The following is a 15,317-nucleotide window of genomic DNA, read 5'->3' as shown; positions in this document are numbered from 1 at the left end:
CACTGGAGGCAGGATTGGAGACAGATGGGGCAGGATCATGGGGCAGGATGTATACGATGGAGACAGATGGGGCAGGATGGGGAGATCATATGGGGCAGGATGGATACTCATTAGGGCAGGATGGGAGAACATATGGCTGACGCCAGGAATGAGACACACGGGGCCAGGATGGCGAATATTATTACCATAGGGGCTAATTAAGGGATATTATTACTGCAGTGATGTATTTATTTTATTTTTTGAGTACACTGTTTTAAATGGAGGGGCGGTCCTATTACTGTGTAGAGTGACACTATGTCGCCTTCTTCATGTGGTGTAATGTAGAAGTTGGGAAAATTAAGTAATGTGTTCTGCAAGTGGAACTCGAGATAACGGTGTTATTTCCTGCAGAAACGAGTCCTGGCTGCATGAAGTGATGGCGGTCTGTGCGGGATGAAAGATGAAGGACTTCACCTAGAGACGTCACTGGTGAGTCAATGTGTTACCTATACACTGACACTATACACTGTATACTATATACAGAGCTCCTGTGTATAATATCACCAGTGATCACTGGATTACCTATAGACTATATACAGAGCTCCTGTGTATAATGTCACTGGTGATCACTGTATTACCTGTACACAGACACTGCATACTAAGTACAGATCTCCTGTGTATAATGGCACTTATGGTGATAGTATTGTGGTTGTTTTTATTATTGATCAGTATTGTAGTATTCAGTCACTATGTGTTGGTAATATGTCGTCTGGTCATGATGTTGTGGTATTTGTTCCTTGTATTTGATATTATTCGATCACTGTGGTGGTAATATGTCATCTGGTCATGGTGTGGCGGTATTTGTGCCTTGTAGATAGTATTATAGGTCACTGTGGTGATATGGTGTCTGGTCATGGTGCTGTGGTATTTGTTCCTTGTATGTGGTATTATAGGTCATTTTACAAATTGAAAAATAAAAATATACCTAAATTGTACTGCATATTTTAACAAATATTTAATAGGTTACAGTAGAGTAGGGCCTGGCCAAAAGTGTCTACCTTGTCATTTTGGAGGCTTAAAAAATCTTTTGGCCAAAACAAAAGCTGCCGACTATATATGTGTGATCTGGTGATGGGAACTGTTAATGTGTGATAGGTGAGAAGTGGAGTTTTTCCAAGAGAGAGCGGTGGGACTGTGGACAGTTTGAGGGGTGGAGCGTGGAGGCGGGGCTGGGGTGGAGCCTGGGCGGAGTCTCAAGGGGGCCCCGGAAATTTTGCCAGTATGGGGCCCCAAAATTTCTAGTGGCAGCCCTGCACAAAACACAAGCTCAAGGGATCAAATACATGAGCATGACACTTTCCACAAGATGGTGGAAGAATATGTGTCCACACGTCTCCACGTACTGACTGATGTGTCTGCCCCATTTAACCTCTGGATCTCCAAATTGGACACCCAGCCTGACCTTGCCCATTAAACCTTGGAGGTGTTGGCCTGCCCTGCAGAAAGTGTACTGTCAGAAAGGGTTATTAGCACGGTAGGAGGTGTGATCACAGACAGGCACAGGCAGTCTTTCCACAGCCATCATGGGCAAACTGACATTCATTAGAATGAACCAGGCGTAGATCCCACAGGATTTGTCTGTACCTTTGGCTGACTATAGAAGTATACCAGACGCACCCAGCCATTGCTAAACTCCACCGCAGTTTGTTTGTTCTATTTTCCATTCACAATGTTTTGGCGCCTACCCAAATTTTTTTTTTCTAAAGGTGGGTGTTTTGCAGAGTGCCCCCACAGAGGATTTTTTCAGAGTACTCCCACAGAGAGGTGGGCGAGAACTCACACACACTACACATAGAGGCTTTTTGGCACTGTACTCCAAGAGGCTGTTTGGCACAATACACACAGAGGCAGGGTTGCAGAGTACTCGCAGAGGCTTTCTGGCACAGTACACACAGAGGCTTTTTGGCACAGTACTCCAAGAAGCTTTTTGGTACAGTACAAACAGGCTTTTTGGCAGATTACTCCCAGAAGCTTTATTATGGCACTTTACACACAGAGGCTTTTTGGTAGACAAATGGGAGAGAAAAGGCTACATACTGCAATTCTTTTTTAGACACTCACAAAAAGATGGCTGCAGAGTAGAACATTTTTTCAGATACACTAATCTATAGACAAAGAGGTAGAATAAAATATTTTTTTCAGCCCTCAAAATGGGAAAGATGGGTGCATAGTAGAATATTTTTTTAGAAACAGTACTTGTATAGACACAGAGGTAGAATGAAATTTTTTGGGGGGCCCATAAATGGGAAAGAGACAGCTGCATAGTAGAAAAACTTTTTAGAAATGCTACTCATATAGACACGGCGGTAGAATAAAATAATTTTTTCGGCCCACAGATGGGAAAGAGATGGCTGGATACTACAATTTTTTTTAGACACACTACTCACAAAAAGAAGACTGCAGAGTAGAAAAATTGTTTTGGCACACAAGTAGACCAAACACGGCTGCAGAGTACACAGAGGCTTTTTGGAACAGTACTCCTGCAGGTGGTGCAGCAGAGTACACACAGAGTCTTAAAGGCACAGTACTCCCACAGGCCGGGGTGCAGAGTACACACAGAGGCTTAATAGCAAAATACTCCCACAGGCTGGGGTTGCAGAGTACACACAGAGGCATAATGGCACAGTACTCCCACAGGCAGGGTTGCAGAGTACACACACAAGCTTAAAGGCACAGTACTCACACAGGCAGGGGATTAGGAGTACATACAGAGGCTTAAAGGCAGAGTACTCCCACAGATATGGGTGCAGCATACACAGCAGCTTTTTGGCAGAGTGCACAGTCTAATTCTGTCCCTCATTCCAGTTGTGTCCTGTCCATAGCTGTGATGGCTCCAGAAGTGCCGCCCATCTCCTATAGTCAGCGAGCGTTGATGATGGCAGAGTCACCACGTAAGAGACATATGATGACCGTAAATTCTCCACAGTAAGCTTGCAAGACCCTATGTGCAATGGCAGATTGCGGGGAATTCTGGAATATCAGATTCTAGATTATTGGATTTTTCATCAAAATCAGTAACACACAGTCAATACATGTAGCAATAATTTAATTTATTTCTCCATTTAATGTTCACATTTAAGGGTTTGTATGAAAAAACAGCGCCACTCTTGTCCATGAGCTGTGTTGTGTGATACAACTCAGCCTCGGTCAGTTGAACCCCTATTAAAGTAAATCTGTCAGCCCCCAAACACATTTCAAACTAACTACATAGCCATATAGGAATTTAATTACCTACTAAATTCATACTTTTAGTTTAATAAATGTTCCTTATGTTATGTAGAAAAAGCTATTTATTCAGTGTGCAAATTAGGGCATACATGAAATTTCTTTTCAAACAGTTCTCGCCTTGGGCAAGTGATCGATCGATGTCAATCAACATGAGAGTGAAAGGCAGATAGGCATGCTAAATCAGAGTATGGAACAGTGCACTGAACTACTCAGCCACGCCAAGCGCGCACCGTGCACCTGAATTTGCATATTGGATAAAGAGCTTTTTCTCCACAATGGGCGAAAATATTAGTAAACTAAAAATATCCAGCATTTATGATATTTAATAGGGATAAGCCCCCCACGTGGCAATGTAGTTAGTGTGAAATGTGTTTAGGGGCTGACTGACTCGTTTTAAGGTTTTCTCACCCACTAAACAGAAAGAACAAGGTAAATACAAATATAAACACCATAAGTATCTATAGCAGAATATAGTCACCAAATACTGTACATGGAATGTCCACAATAGCAGCCGTCAAGATTGAAACCAACAAAAAAGCCTCACTGATATATCGTAAGGTGAACACATTACATACACAAGTGAAATAAACATAATCTAATGCCCCTCATACACATTACTGTAGATGAATGTCAGATGAAACTGCCGATAACGATTGGTTTGGCAGACGGACTAATGTGTGTGGGGGGCCCTTGACACCTGATTATCAGAGAGTTAAAGATCTGGCATGTCCGATTTCAGATTGCTGATCATTATTTCCTCTCTGAGATAAGGCCCCGTCTCACATAGCGAGATCGCTAGCGAGATCGCTGCTGAGTCACTAGTTTTGTGACGCAACAGCGACCTCAGTAGCGATCTCGCTATGTGTGACACGTACCAGCGATCAGGCCCCTGCTGTGAGATCGCTGGTCGTGTCGGAATGGCCTGGACCTTTTTTTGGTCGTTGAGGTCCCGCTGACATCGCTGAATCGGTGTGTGTGACACCGATCCAGCGATGTCTTCACTGGTAACCAGGGTAAACATCGGGTTACTAAGCGCAGGGCCGTGCTTAGTAACCCGATGTTTACCCTGGTTACCAGCGTAAATGTAAAAAAAAGCAAACAGTACATACTTACCATCTGATGTCCGTCAGGTCCCCCGGCGTCTGCTTCCTGCTCTGACTGACTGCCGGCCGGAAAGTGAGAGCAGATCACAGCAGTGACGTCACCGCGGCGCTCTGCTCTCACTGTACGGCGGCACTCAGTCAGAGCAGGAAGCAGACGGCAAGGGACACCGAAAGGCGAGTATGTACTGTTTGTTTTTTTGGTAACCAGGGTAAACATCGGGTTACTAAGCGCGGCCCTGCGCTTAGTAACCCGATGTTTACCCTGGTTACCCGGGTGCTGCAGGGGGACTTCGGCATCGTTGAAGACAGTTTCAACGATGCCGAAGTCGTTCCCCTGATCGTTGGTCGCTGGAGAGAGCTGTCTGTGTGACAGCTCCCCAGCGACCACACAGCGACTTACCAACGATCACGGCCAGGTCGTATCGCTGATCGTGATCGTTGGTAAATCGCTATGTGAGACGGGGCCTATACTCTCTCATAGAGATCACTGGAATGCTCAGCCAAACAAACACTCCTGTGCATGAGAGACACAGTCAAGATGGCTGACGGCAAAACAATCGGTCAAAGCATCATTCCGCCGACAGCCATCACATGTGTATGGCCGGCTATAGTTCAGTCCCCAGTCTGGCCCTAAAATATGGCTGCATTAAGTTTAATTGAATGAGGCTTACGCATCGCAGTAATTTATGAAATACATTGGATAAAACTTGCCACAATCAACATATTAAACACAAACAAAAAAACAAAAAGTTTCAATCAATTATTGCAACATAGTAAAATCTCAAAAATAAGCTATGAAAAATAAACCAATCATCCAATATAATACATCATATAATACAACACAATATATTTTACAAATCTACACCTTTTAATTGCATCATTTAGGCAAGTATCACATGTTACAAACCCAATGAACGAAAATGATTGACTGTTAATGTCTGTTTGGTAAGGTGCCCTTTAGCTGCATAACCACATGACAATTAACAATGAAATTGTTTTTAGCTTATATCTACAGTATGTCAGCATAGTTTTGTCCACATCGCAGGCACACCTTTAATGTGGAGGGTTCGCAATGTGCGAAGGCAGCCGTAGGACACACAAATACTCTGTTTTCTATTTAGCGACACCATTACATGTGGACACATAGGTATCAACTTAGCAGATGACAGGACAATGGTGATGAAGAAAAACAGTTCTTTCTGGCCCAATCAGACCCAATGTGTAAAGAATACAGCGGGCTACCTTCTCACAGGGAAATAGGAATGATCCTGAGGGTCATTCCTCCCTTATCTTCCACCATGAAAGGTGAAGAAGCCCATAGGCCTTTCTTTTGTGATGGAACCAGAATAACGAAAGATCCAAAGAACTTTATTTTCTTTGTAAATTCCTAACAGGTCCATTCAGTGGACTTTCTGAGGCCTGGGCTACTAAGGTATTTTTCACCAAATCAAGATGTAATATTTGTGGTAAAAAAAAAACTGACCACAAAGGCTCACTAGAAAAGATAACATATTTCCTTGATGGAGATATCTATGACTTCTTGGAAAACACATCTTTTAAAGACACATTTAAAGCGATATCTACTGTTGGACTTACAAGGACCTTTCATTGACCAAGATTAGTCCTTCACCAGTTTGATTCCCAACACATCCTTAAAGATGGGTGTTCTTGATGCTACCTAAAAAGTTAATCTACTACTCAAGATGGACATGGTCCCTTATAATGCTCTAAGGTATTTTTATTTCATCCTATCCATGGTATCCTATCCAATGAGAAAGAGTTCACATTGAATGAACAGTGGACCTGAGGTATATGATACTTCAGATACATGTAGCCTTATTTCACTATGCGACTACTATCTTATTGCAATTTTGAACTATATACACAATTGTGTAACAATTAGAGAGACATTCAAATACTAAAAATACTGTAGTCTTTGAAAGTGACCCAGTGGAGGTTACAGAGCAGCCATTTTGTTTTTGAAGTTGCAGGCAAACTTATTTCAACATTAGTGTCAATGATGTCAGTCTTTGTCATCATGGTCGATGGAGGTGTGAGGTTCTCATTATTATCCCCCAGTGGTCATGTTATACGTAGTAGCAGCTAAGGTAGTAATGTTATCCGAATGTATGTTGACCCAGTCAGGGAATGTGCCCAGCTCGAATAAACTAGAGGCCCAAGTGTTCATGGCTAAACTAAGAAGCAGGACGCCCATCAGGTTCATCAATAGTCCAGTTCTAGCCTATAAAAATAAAAAAATAAAAACAAAATTAAAATAATAACAGTGGCACAATCTTATCAGTTATTTCATTAAGTTTTATTTGATGATGTAATAGACGCATTTAGGTTAGCTGCATCGGCATGTACTTACCATGTCTTTTACCAACAAATGTCCAGTGGAAAATGCTATAGAGTTTGGAGGTGTAGACACAGGGAGCATGAATGCATATGAACAGCCGACAGTACCAGGAATCATTAGGTACAAAGGATTTACCTTCAAACGTATGGCCTGAAAAAGTAAAGAAATACTCAATTCAAGATTCTGTGTATATCTTTTTGGTAAGGAGAACCTCTTTGATCAGTGGGTAGGTGCCTTGACGAAGATTCCTTTGTTGGGTGGGTACATTTCTTTAACGAGTAAGAGAAAAACTTTGATTTGTTAATGGATATCTTTGATAGATGGTAGATGGTTGAACAAAAAGATTTGCACATTCAGTCCTTTCCTCCATGGCAGCAGGACCAGGGCAGTCTTCAATTCATCCATGGACTGACATCTGGAGTGCCTTTTGCATTTACTAGACCACCTGATGTCTCATGAGGCCTAGTCAGTAGCACTAACTGATGCCAGGTCTTAATATCATGTGAGACATAGTGAAGGAGGACTGGACTGGTGACCGGACCAAGGTAGCATGAATCTTTTTGATCAACTGTAGTGAAAGGCCTTTATTTACAGGTGGAGTTGACTTTTATGGGTAAGTAAAGGAAGATCCATTTCTTGCTTTGATGGATGGATTTATTTAATGGGTGGAACAATAGATTACTTTCAAAAGTGGATGCTTCCCCTTTTTACAGATGGGTATGTGAATCTATGTGGTAGGTTAGTTGTTTTTTTATGAGAGGGTAGAACATTTCTGTGGTTCAAAAGATATTAAGGATTTCCATGCAATGTAGCTAAAATCTCAAAAACCTCTTATGACAAGCCTTCATTAATTCGGTCATATGTGGTCTAGGAAACAATGGCCCTATAACATGCCTCCCAGCAGCCACCATTCAGAAATCACCCACTCACCAGCTCAGACAGGACAGGGAGGAAAACAATGATGGTGGCTGTGTTGCTGGCAAATTCTGTGAATGAGGCAATCAGTATGGTAATGAGGAGGACAGCCAGTGCTGGCGGAAGGCCTTCAAGGGGCTGCAAGCGGCTTCCAATCCATGTGGATAAACCAGATGTCTATAAGAGAGTGGCAAAACCCGACATGTATGTTACTACTGGTATAAGACGGATCATAGGAAAAACAAATAGACAAAAGTTTACACATGCAAAAGAAGGTGAATTTGGATACGCCAGATGTCTAAAAGAAGGGTGGTAACACCCAACATGCACATTACTACTGGTATAAGATGTATCATAAGACAACCAAATAGATAAATAATCATATGAGTGAAAGAGGGTAAATGCTTTATATGGTTGGACAAATCACCGCTCACCTCACATCCCTTTGCCATAGCAAATCCACCTCCCAGCAGTAAGATGATGTTCCAAGGTACAGACTCCTGAGCTTTTTTCCATGACAGCAAGGGCTTATATTCTGTATTGGGGGCTATAGAGAGTAATATTCCATTTATCAATGATTATTTCATAGAATTACACTTATATTATGTATTATGCCAGCACGCTATCTTTGTAGTGTGACAATACACACCTGTAAGATAACATCATTAAGTGTTTTTTTCCTGTGCTGTCTATGAGGGATTTTTCTGGATTACTTAGGTGCTTATACTATGTTATGTGCTGTGGTATTCTAGGCAACTGTTTAATTCCTCACTATGATTTTGTAGAATATCCCTATATTGTCACATCATTGTGAGCATTGTTTTTGTACTGTGACATCACTTTGTGCCGTCTTCGTGTGGTACGACATCACTGTGTGGCATAGTCCATGTGATGTGACATTATTGTGTGCATTATCCTTGTTCTGTGACATAACTGTATAAATCACTTTACTATGATTTTGTAGATTATCCCTATATTATCACATCAGTGTCAGTATTTTATCTGTGCTGTGACATCAGTCTGTGCTTTCTTCTTGTGCTATGACATCACTGTTTGGCATATTCCTTGTGCTCTGATTGTGTGCATTGTCCTTGCACTGTGACATCACTGTATCATCCCTTTACTGTCACTTAACATTTTAGTAGATTATGTCCATACTGTCACATCATTATGTGCATTTTTTCAGTGATATGATAACTATGTGCCTTTTTCTTGTGTTGTGACATTACTGTGTGCCATATTCTCATGCTCTGAGATCATGGACTACATTATCCTTGTACTGTGACATCCCAGTTTAATTATTAATGAGTGATATTTTGTGCAGACTACGACATCACTGTTTCTTTCCTATATTTCTTTCATATATTGTGACGTGATTACGTGCATGATCTTTGGACTGAGAGTTTATGTTGTGCATTATCCCATTACTGTGACATCGCTATGATTTCATTTTATTACTTATCCCTTTACTATGACAATACTACTTACAGTATATTGTCTAAATCCTTCAAAAAATACTATGTGCATTATCTCTTAGATTGTGACATCACTGTGTGCATTATCCCTTTACTGTAATATGGCACAGACTGGAGACTGGCTTCTGCAGGTGATCATGGTAGAGTGACACCCCAGGTTTAGCTATGGAAGCCATAGTTATAGGTTACTGTTGACAGCCCAAACCAATTCTGACCAAACTGGAAAACTGACTTCAAGGTTCGGTTACATGTTATCTGATTATGGTATAGCTTAAGAAAATAAAAATCACTCCTTTACCTTTAAGATCGAACCACCATGACAATGAAGGCTTTTCAGACGGGAAGAAAAATAAAATAATGGAGATAGTAATTCCAGTGACCGCGTCGGAGGTGAACCTGCCAGTCAGAATTCATTAAATTAGGGCATTACTTAGATTTAAGCAAAGCAGATTAACATTTTTAACAACACCCATGGTCCCCTGCTGCGGTTGGCCTGCTCAATGCAATTTATAACCAAGTGTTAATGCCCCCCTCATCAGGCCCATGGGCACTCATGGGCATGTAACTCATCGCCAGCATGAGGTCATGTAAGGTAAGATTAGATAATACTGTCAGGAGAGAATAGAGACATGAGACTGAATGTATGCTACATACAGTATGGGGCTACTTTATTGGAGCTGTACAGTACTAGAAGCCATGACCTTCAAGGGACACTCCATGGAAAAAATGATACTCTGCAGAATTTTTAGTACAATATCTGAGGGGTGGGTCATAGCGCTAGGATTTTTTCTTTGGCACCTTTGAAAGGACCTGTCACCTACAAAAATGCTATTTCCCTGCAAATATGGTGGTAATCAGCAAGTAAATAGTGATTTAAGCCCTTGATTCTGTAACCAGTTCTTATTTTTATGTTTACCTTTTTCCTTATCATTGCAATGTAAGGGTTTGGTGGCTTTTCTTCACGAAAATAGTTGTAGTTACATCATATTACCATATTTTTAACTGAAAAATAGTTTTAATTGGTATGAAATTGTAAAAAAATAAAAATAAAAAATGCAATTCCACCATTGCATAAAAATGACCAGGAAACATGATATTCCAGGTTAGAATGATTATGTAATAAAAACAATCTTGCATACATTATTTTTTTATTTAAGTGCTAAAGAAAAAAATCACAAGTTTGTAAAAAAAAAAAAAAAAAGGGGGGGGGGGGGGGGTTGCATCGCTATTTTCCGATACCTGTCCTGTAACATTTACGGTATATTTTTTCGTTAAAATAGTTTTTTAAAAAAAAATCTAAATTGGAGTCACTATTTTCAACATTTTAAAGGTTTTTTTTTAATGTTTTACCCTATTTTTAAGTCCAGTTATGGGACTTGAATCTGCAATCATCTGATGACATATACTATACATACTATATTTTGCAATAGCAGTATGAAGTATAAATCGTGTCTCAAATCACGGTCTCCTATGAAGTTATGGCTATGGTTTAGCATCACAGAAGTACCAAAATGGCAGCAACCGGGGCCTTCAGGTTGGCATGGGCACTAGCAATCACTCCATTTAAATGCCAGTGTCAGAATTTGAGTAGTGATCGGAGGTCAGCCGAGCTCGCTGCGGTTAGTTGCATTAAGGGGTTAGCCATGTTTGGCAGTATAACTGGAAAAGCGGCTACAGGGAGAAAAATGAGTTATACTCTCCCTCTAGCTGTTCACTTTAGCCATAGGGGTGATGCAGGGAGCAGTTATAGTCATCATTCATTACACAGTGTGAGCACTTTAATAATCCCCTCTGCACCCTGACTGACAGCATGCTCTACATACACATACGATCAAGCGGTCAATCAAACTGCAGGGGCATGATTAAAGCAAGCTCAGTGTGTGGAGAGCGGTGACTGTTACAGCCCCATGCCCCGCCCCAATGACTGGAAGCGAGCGACTGCAGGGAGAGTATAACTCCATTCAACTCCTCCTTGCCATAGTTGTGTGCGGAAATCAGAGAACCATGGAGGAACAGGGAAACATATGTCCCCCCCTTCTGTCAATCAGTCAGGGTCCCAGCTATGAGCCCCGGGACGATCTAAAATGATCACCTATCCAGTGGATGAGAGGTAAAAAATTTTGGACACTGAAATAGACCTTTAAGCTTTGCCAATCAAAAGTTTTCTCCCCGCTGACTTTACACTTCCAATCTCTACAAAGACCTGAGATTTATCTTGCCTCCCCATTCCTGTCTTACCCGGGTCTGAAGGCTGATGCCCATCCGGGAATAAACTTTGGGTCTCTTGTGAACAAGAGGATGGCAAAAAGGCAAAAGAAGACGAAGACTGCCTTCTCTGCGAAGCTGAAAAATAAAGAACCACATTAGTCATAGGGCTAAATATAAAGTATTTATGGAATCTATCAATGACATTACTCAGCTTGGTTACTTTATAGGCTATGCATTGTTTTGCGGCAATTAGTTCACTATTTTTTTGGGATACCATATTTTACTATCTATATGGGCATTACGGGTATTTTTTGGGCAATATACATGAAAGTGGCACTATTTATGAATGCCATAATGGAGAGTATACGTGACTGCCACTATAAATGGCTCTCATTAATAGACGCTTTCATGGCTGGCACAATTACTAGGCATTACTATTACTAACACTATTGAATAAAAGCACATACAGTGGGGAAAATAAGTATTTGATACACTGCCGATTTTGCAGGTTTTCACACCTACAAAGAATAGAGAGGTCTGTAATTTTTATCGTAGGTACACTTCAACTGTGTGACACAGAATCTAAAACACTTCAGAAAATCGCATTGCATGATTTTTACATAATTAATTAGCATTTTACTGCATGAAATAAGTATTTGATACAGCAGAAAAACAGAACTTAATATTAGGTACAGAAACCTTTGTTTGCAATTACAGAGGTCAGGCGTTTCCTGTAGTTCTTGACCAAGTTTGCACACACTGCAGCAGGGATTTTGGCCCCCTCCTCCATACAGATCTTCTCCAGAGCTTTCAGGTTTCAGGGCTGTTGCTGGGCAACATTGAGTTTCAGCTCCCTCCAAAGATTTTTTACTGGGTTCAGGTCTGGAGATGGTGATTGGCAAACTTTAAACGGGCCTGGTTGTATGCTGGTATGAGCGGGTTGACCTTGCATGCCCTGCAGGATTTTAATCCATGACGGCGTAGTGTGTTACTAAAGGTAATTTTTGAGACTGTGTTTCCATTTTTCTTCAGGTTATTGACCAGGTCCTCCCGTGTAGTTCTGAGCTGAATGCTGACCCTTTTCAGAATCATACTTACCCTACGAGGCAAGATCCTGCATGGATCCCCGGACCAAGGAAGCTTGAGGGTCATCTTGTGTTTCTTCCATTTTCTAATAATTGTGTAGAAGAGAGGACCGGGCTAAAAGTGCTGCTGGGGCCGAACCTCCTGTTGCTAGAGGGAAAGAGATTGCAGACGGAGAGGGCTCGCAACCTGGGTGAAGGGGGCATAGCCAAGGGGGAAGGCAAAAAGGAATTGTGCGGGAACTGAAGGGGGCTTCCCGCCAGAGCGTTGAGCAGGTGTGGACCGCTGCCAGAGGGAGGAGAGATATAGGTTGCAGAGCAGAGACCCAGGATGGGCGCAGTGGGGACTCCCGGGTATCCACGGGTACATAGAGAGATGAGAGACGAGTAAAGCATTGTGGTGTGGGCATCCAGGCATCAGTGGGTGCGCAGAAGCACACGCCGATTGGGATCTTGCGGAGAGCTTCACTCTTCTGCTCCGCAGTTCAATGGACTAGAGGCTCAGCGGGCAAAACTGGTGACCGCCCGCTGCCGCCAGAAGCTAGACCGTGTGTTGGGCAGAGAAGCCTGAAGATGCAGCAGCGGCCTCCGCTGGCATCCCTTCAGTTGAACCTGATAAAAAGACTGTTGAGTTAAATAACCATTATACTGTTTAACCTGTTTTTCTTTCCCCTCTTATCTCCCTGCAAGGCGCTCATTACTGTTGATTAAGTAAATAATAGTTAACCCCTGCTCCGCGCTTCTGTGTTACTGCATCCAAGCTCCTGTGTTACAATTGCACCTACAGTTGTTGCCTTCTCACCAAGCTTCTTGCCTATTGTCCTGTAGCCAATCCCAGCTTTGTGCAGGTCTACAATTTTGTCCCTGGTGTCCTTAGACAGCTCTTTGGTCTTGGAGATAGTGGAGAGGATGGAGTGTGATGGAGTGTGTGGACAGGTGTCTTTTATACAGTTACCGAGTTCAAACAGGTGCACTTAATACAGGTAATGAGTGCAGCATCTGTGAAAGTCAGAATTCTTGCTGGTTGGTAGATGATTAAATACTTATTTTGTAAGGAGGTGGCGGGGACCCTCACGTGCCTTCTTTCTCCTTTATACTGGGCACACGTGTCGCCTGCGGCACCCTGATGGTTTACTAATGTTTTATATTTCTATGTATGTCATTGTGATGTGTTGTTCTCTGATGTGTAATGTGCTGTATGTGTTCTCTTATTGTTTTACAATGTAATGTACATGTTTAGCTTAGGGACAGAATACTAAGAGTTAAGCTGTTGGGAGGAGTTAAAAGGGGGACAATACAACATGCTTATAGGGAATGGACTTCGTGCTCTTACAGCAGTGCCCGGGCAGGCTTGCTCAGGGCAAGACGTGCAACGCAGTGTGGCTGAGGCTCCCCTGGACGTGGGGGGAAAAGAGCTGCCTCAGGCTGATGGGCAGCGTGAATGGACACTGGCTCTGCAGGATCCTCCCCAGGAGAAATACAGGGTTCGGGACCAGGACAGGAGCTGGAGTTATGCAGCTTACTGAAGTCACAGGGAAAGTACAGGGACCATAGTCCTATTTGCACCGTGTTCAGTAAAATTTCTTCAGTTGGAACAGAACTCTGTCATGTGGTGTTTCCTGAGACTGATCCCTGGCAACTGAAGTGAGCATGTAATGAAGGTAACTGACTGTACTGCAGGACCTGGACTCCATGTGTTATTCCATGTACAAGGTGCCGGGGTGCTCACTGACTGTTTGATGGACTTGGCCATAACTACCACACCGTGCCACCTTGTTACAATTTCATGCAATGATATGCAAATAAATTATTTAAAAATCATAGAATGTGATTTTCTGGTTTTTAGTTTTAGATTTTCTTTCTCACAGTCGAAGCATACGTACGATAAAAATTGCAGACAGCTCCATTCTTTATAGGCGGGAAAACTTGCAATATCGTCAGGGTATCAATTACTTATTTTCACCACTGTATGTTATATGGGTGCTGCTGTGACATGGGGTTAGCACTATTGTAAAGCCATTAGTCATTGCACAGATATGTGTAAAATACCGTACATTCTTTTTCTCCGGGTACATAGAGAAATTATTAATATAAACATATGTTTTACATTGTGGGGAGCTTTTTCATTGGGTGAAAGAAAGCTGTATAATAACTGGGGCACATTTTAAAACTTTTGCTTTTTTTTACTCACATAATGGGTCCGAGTTTACGATAATCTTCCCTTACTATTTCCTTTGCTTTGGCTTCTGCATCTGACCTAACCTCCGACTTCTCCTTCTTTCTGCAGCTGATAGAAAAATCGAAAATGACATCAGATTTTTTTTGTAAAATTATTTAAATAATGTGTCAACTGCAAAGATTTACAGCATACCTTAAGCTGATAGCTCCATGTAAAATCGAGATCCATAACCAACTGAGTATAAGGAATAAAACCATCAGCGGGAAAGCAAAGACAAACCAGGAGCCAAAATTGATCACATCACAAGTCGGGAAAAAACTGAAAGGAAGAAAATAAAGTTTAGGTTTTCCTTGTTAGTGTGAAAACTGCAAAGTTCTATTTTTTATTTTAATAGAGACTGGGATATGTAAAAAAAAAATAAAGCAAAATTGCAAAGATTATTAAAAAATATTAATTTAAAGAGAACCTGTCAGCGCGATTTTGTAATGTAAAGTAAAGACATGGCTGTAATGGTGCAGTAATAATGATTACTCTTATACCTTTGGTGAAGAAATCGGCTTTGTGGTTCTTATTTATTCACCGTTTTAAGTTTTCTGACAATTAGATTTTGGTGCACGGGGGCAGGACTGTGCACTGGGTTTTCTCCTCCCTATCTACAATTCTCCGGCCTATCCGCCTGCATCCAGTCTGTGACTCTCCAGCCTCTCCCCCCTGCCTCCTGTCTGTAAA

The 15,317-nt window shown here is 41.8% G+C and overlaps 1 protein-coding gene across 1 annotated transcript in view; it reads right to left on the bottom strand.

Moving 5' to 3' along the window:
- Window positions 1–5,219: 5,219 nt before the first annotated feature.
- Window positions 5,220–15,317, bottom strand: part of SLC13A3 (solute carrier family 13 member 3) — a 49,170-nt gene continuing 39,072 nt past the window's right edge. Inside the window, exons 6-13 of the mRNA XM_077252774.1 lie at window positions 14,781–14,906; window positions 14,601–14,696; window positions 11,358–11,462; window positions 9,418–9,515; window positions 8,079–8,191; window positions 7,660–7,821; window positions 6,742–6,879; window positions 5,220–6,612 (exon numbers count right to left, since the gene is read on the bottom strand). Coding sequence (XP_077108889.1) covers window positions 6,439–6,612; window positions 6,742–6,879; window positions 7,660–7,821; window positions 8,079–8,191; window positions 9,418–9,515; window positions 11,358–11,462; window positions 14,601–14,696; window positions 14,781–14,906 — 1,012 coding nt within the window. The 3' untranslated portion in view covers window positions 5,220–6,438. The remainder of the gene's footprint in view (window positions 6,613–6,741; window positions 6,880–7,659; window positions 7,822–8,078; window positions 8,192–9,417; window positions 9,516–11,357; window positions 11,463–14,600; window positions 14,697–14,780; window positions 14,907–15,317) is intronic.

Source organism: Ranitomeya variabilis, chromosome 4, assembly GCF_051348905.1.
Source record: "Ranitomeya variabilis isolate aRanVar5 chromosome 4, aRanVar5.hap1, whole genome shotgun sequence".
Lineage (NCBI taxonomy): Eukaryota > Metazoa > Chordata > Amphibia > Anura > Dendrobatidae > Ranitomeya > Ranitomeya variabilis.
The sequence above is the reverse complement of the archived record's forward strand: the minus strand, read 5'-3'. Positions and strand labels throughout refer to the sequence as shown.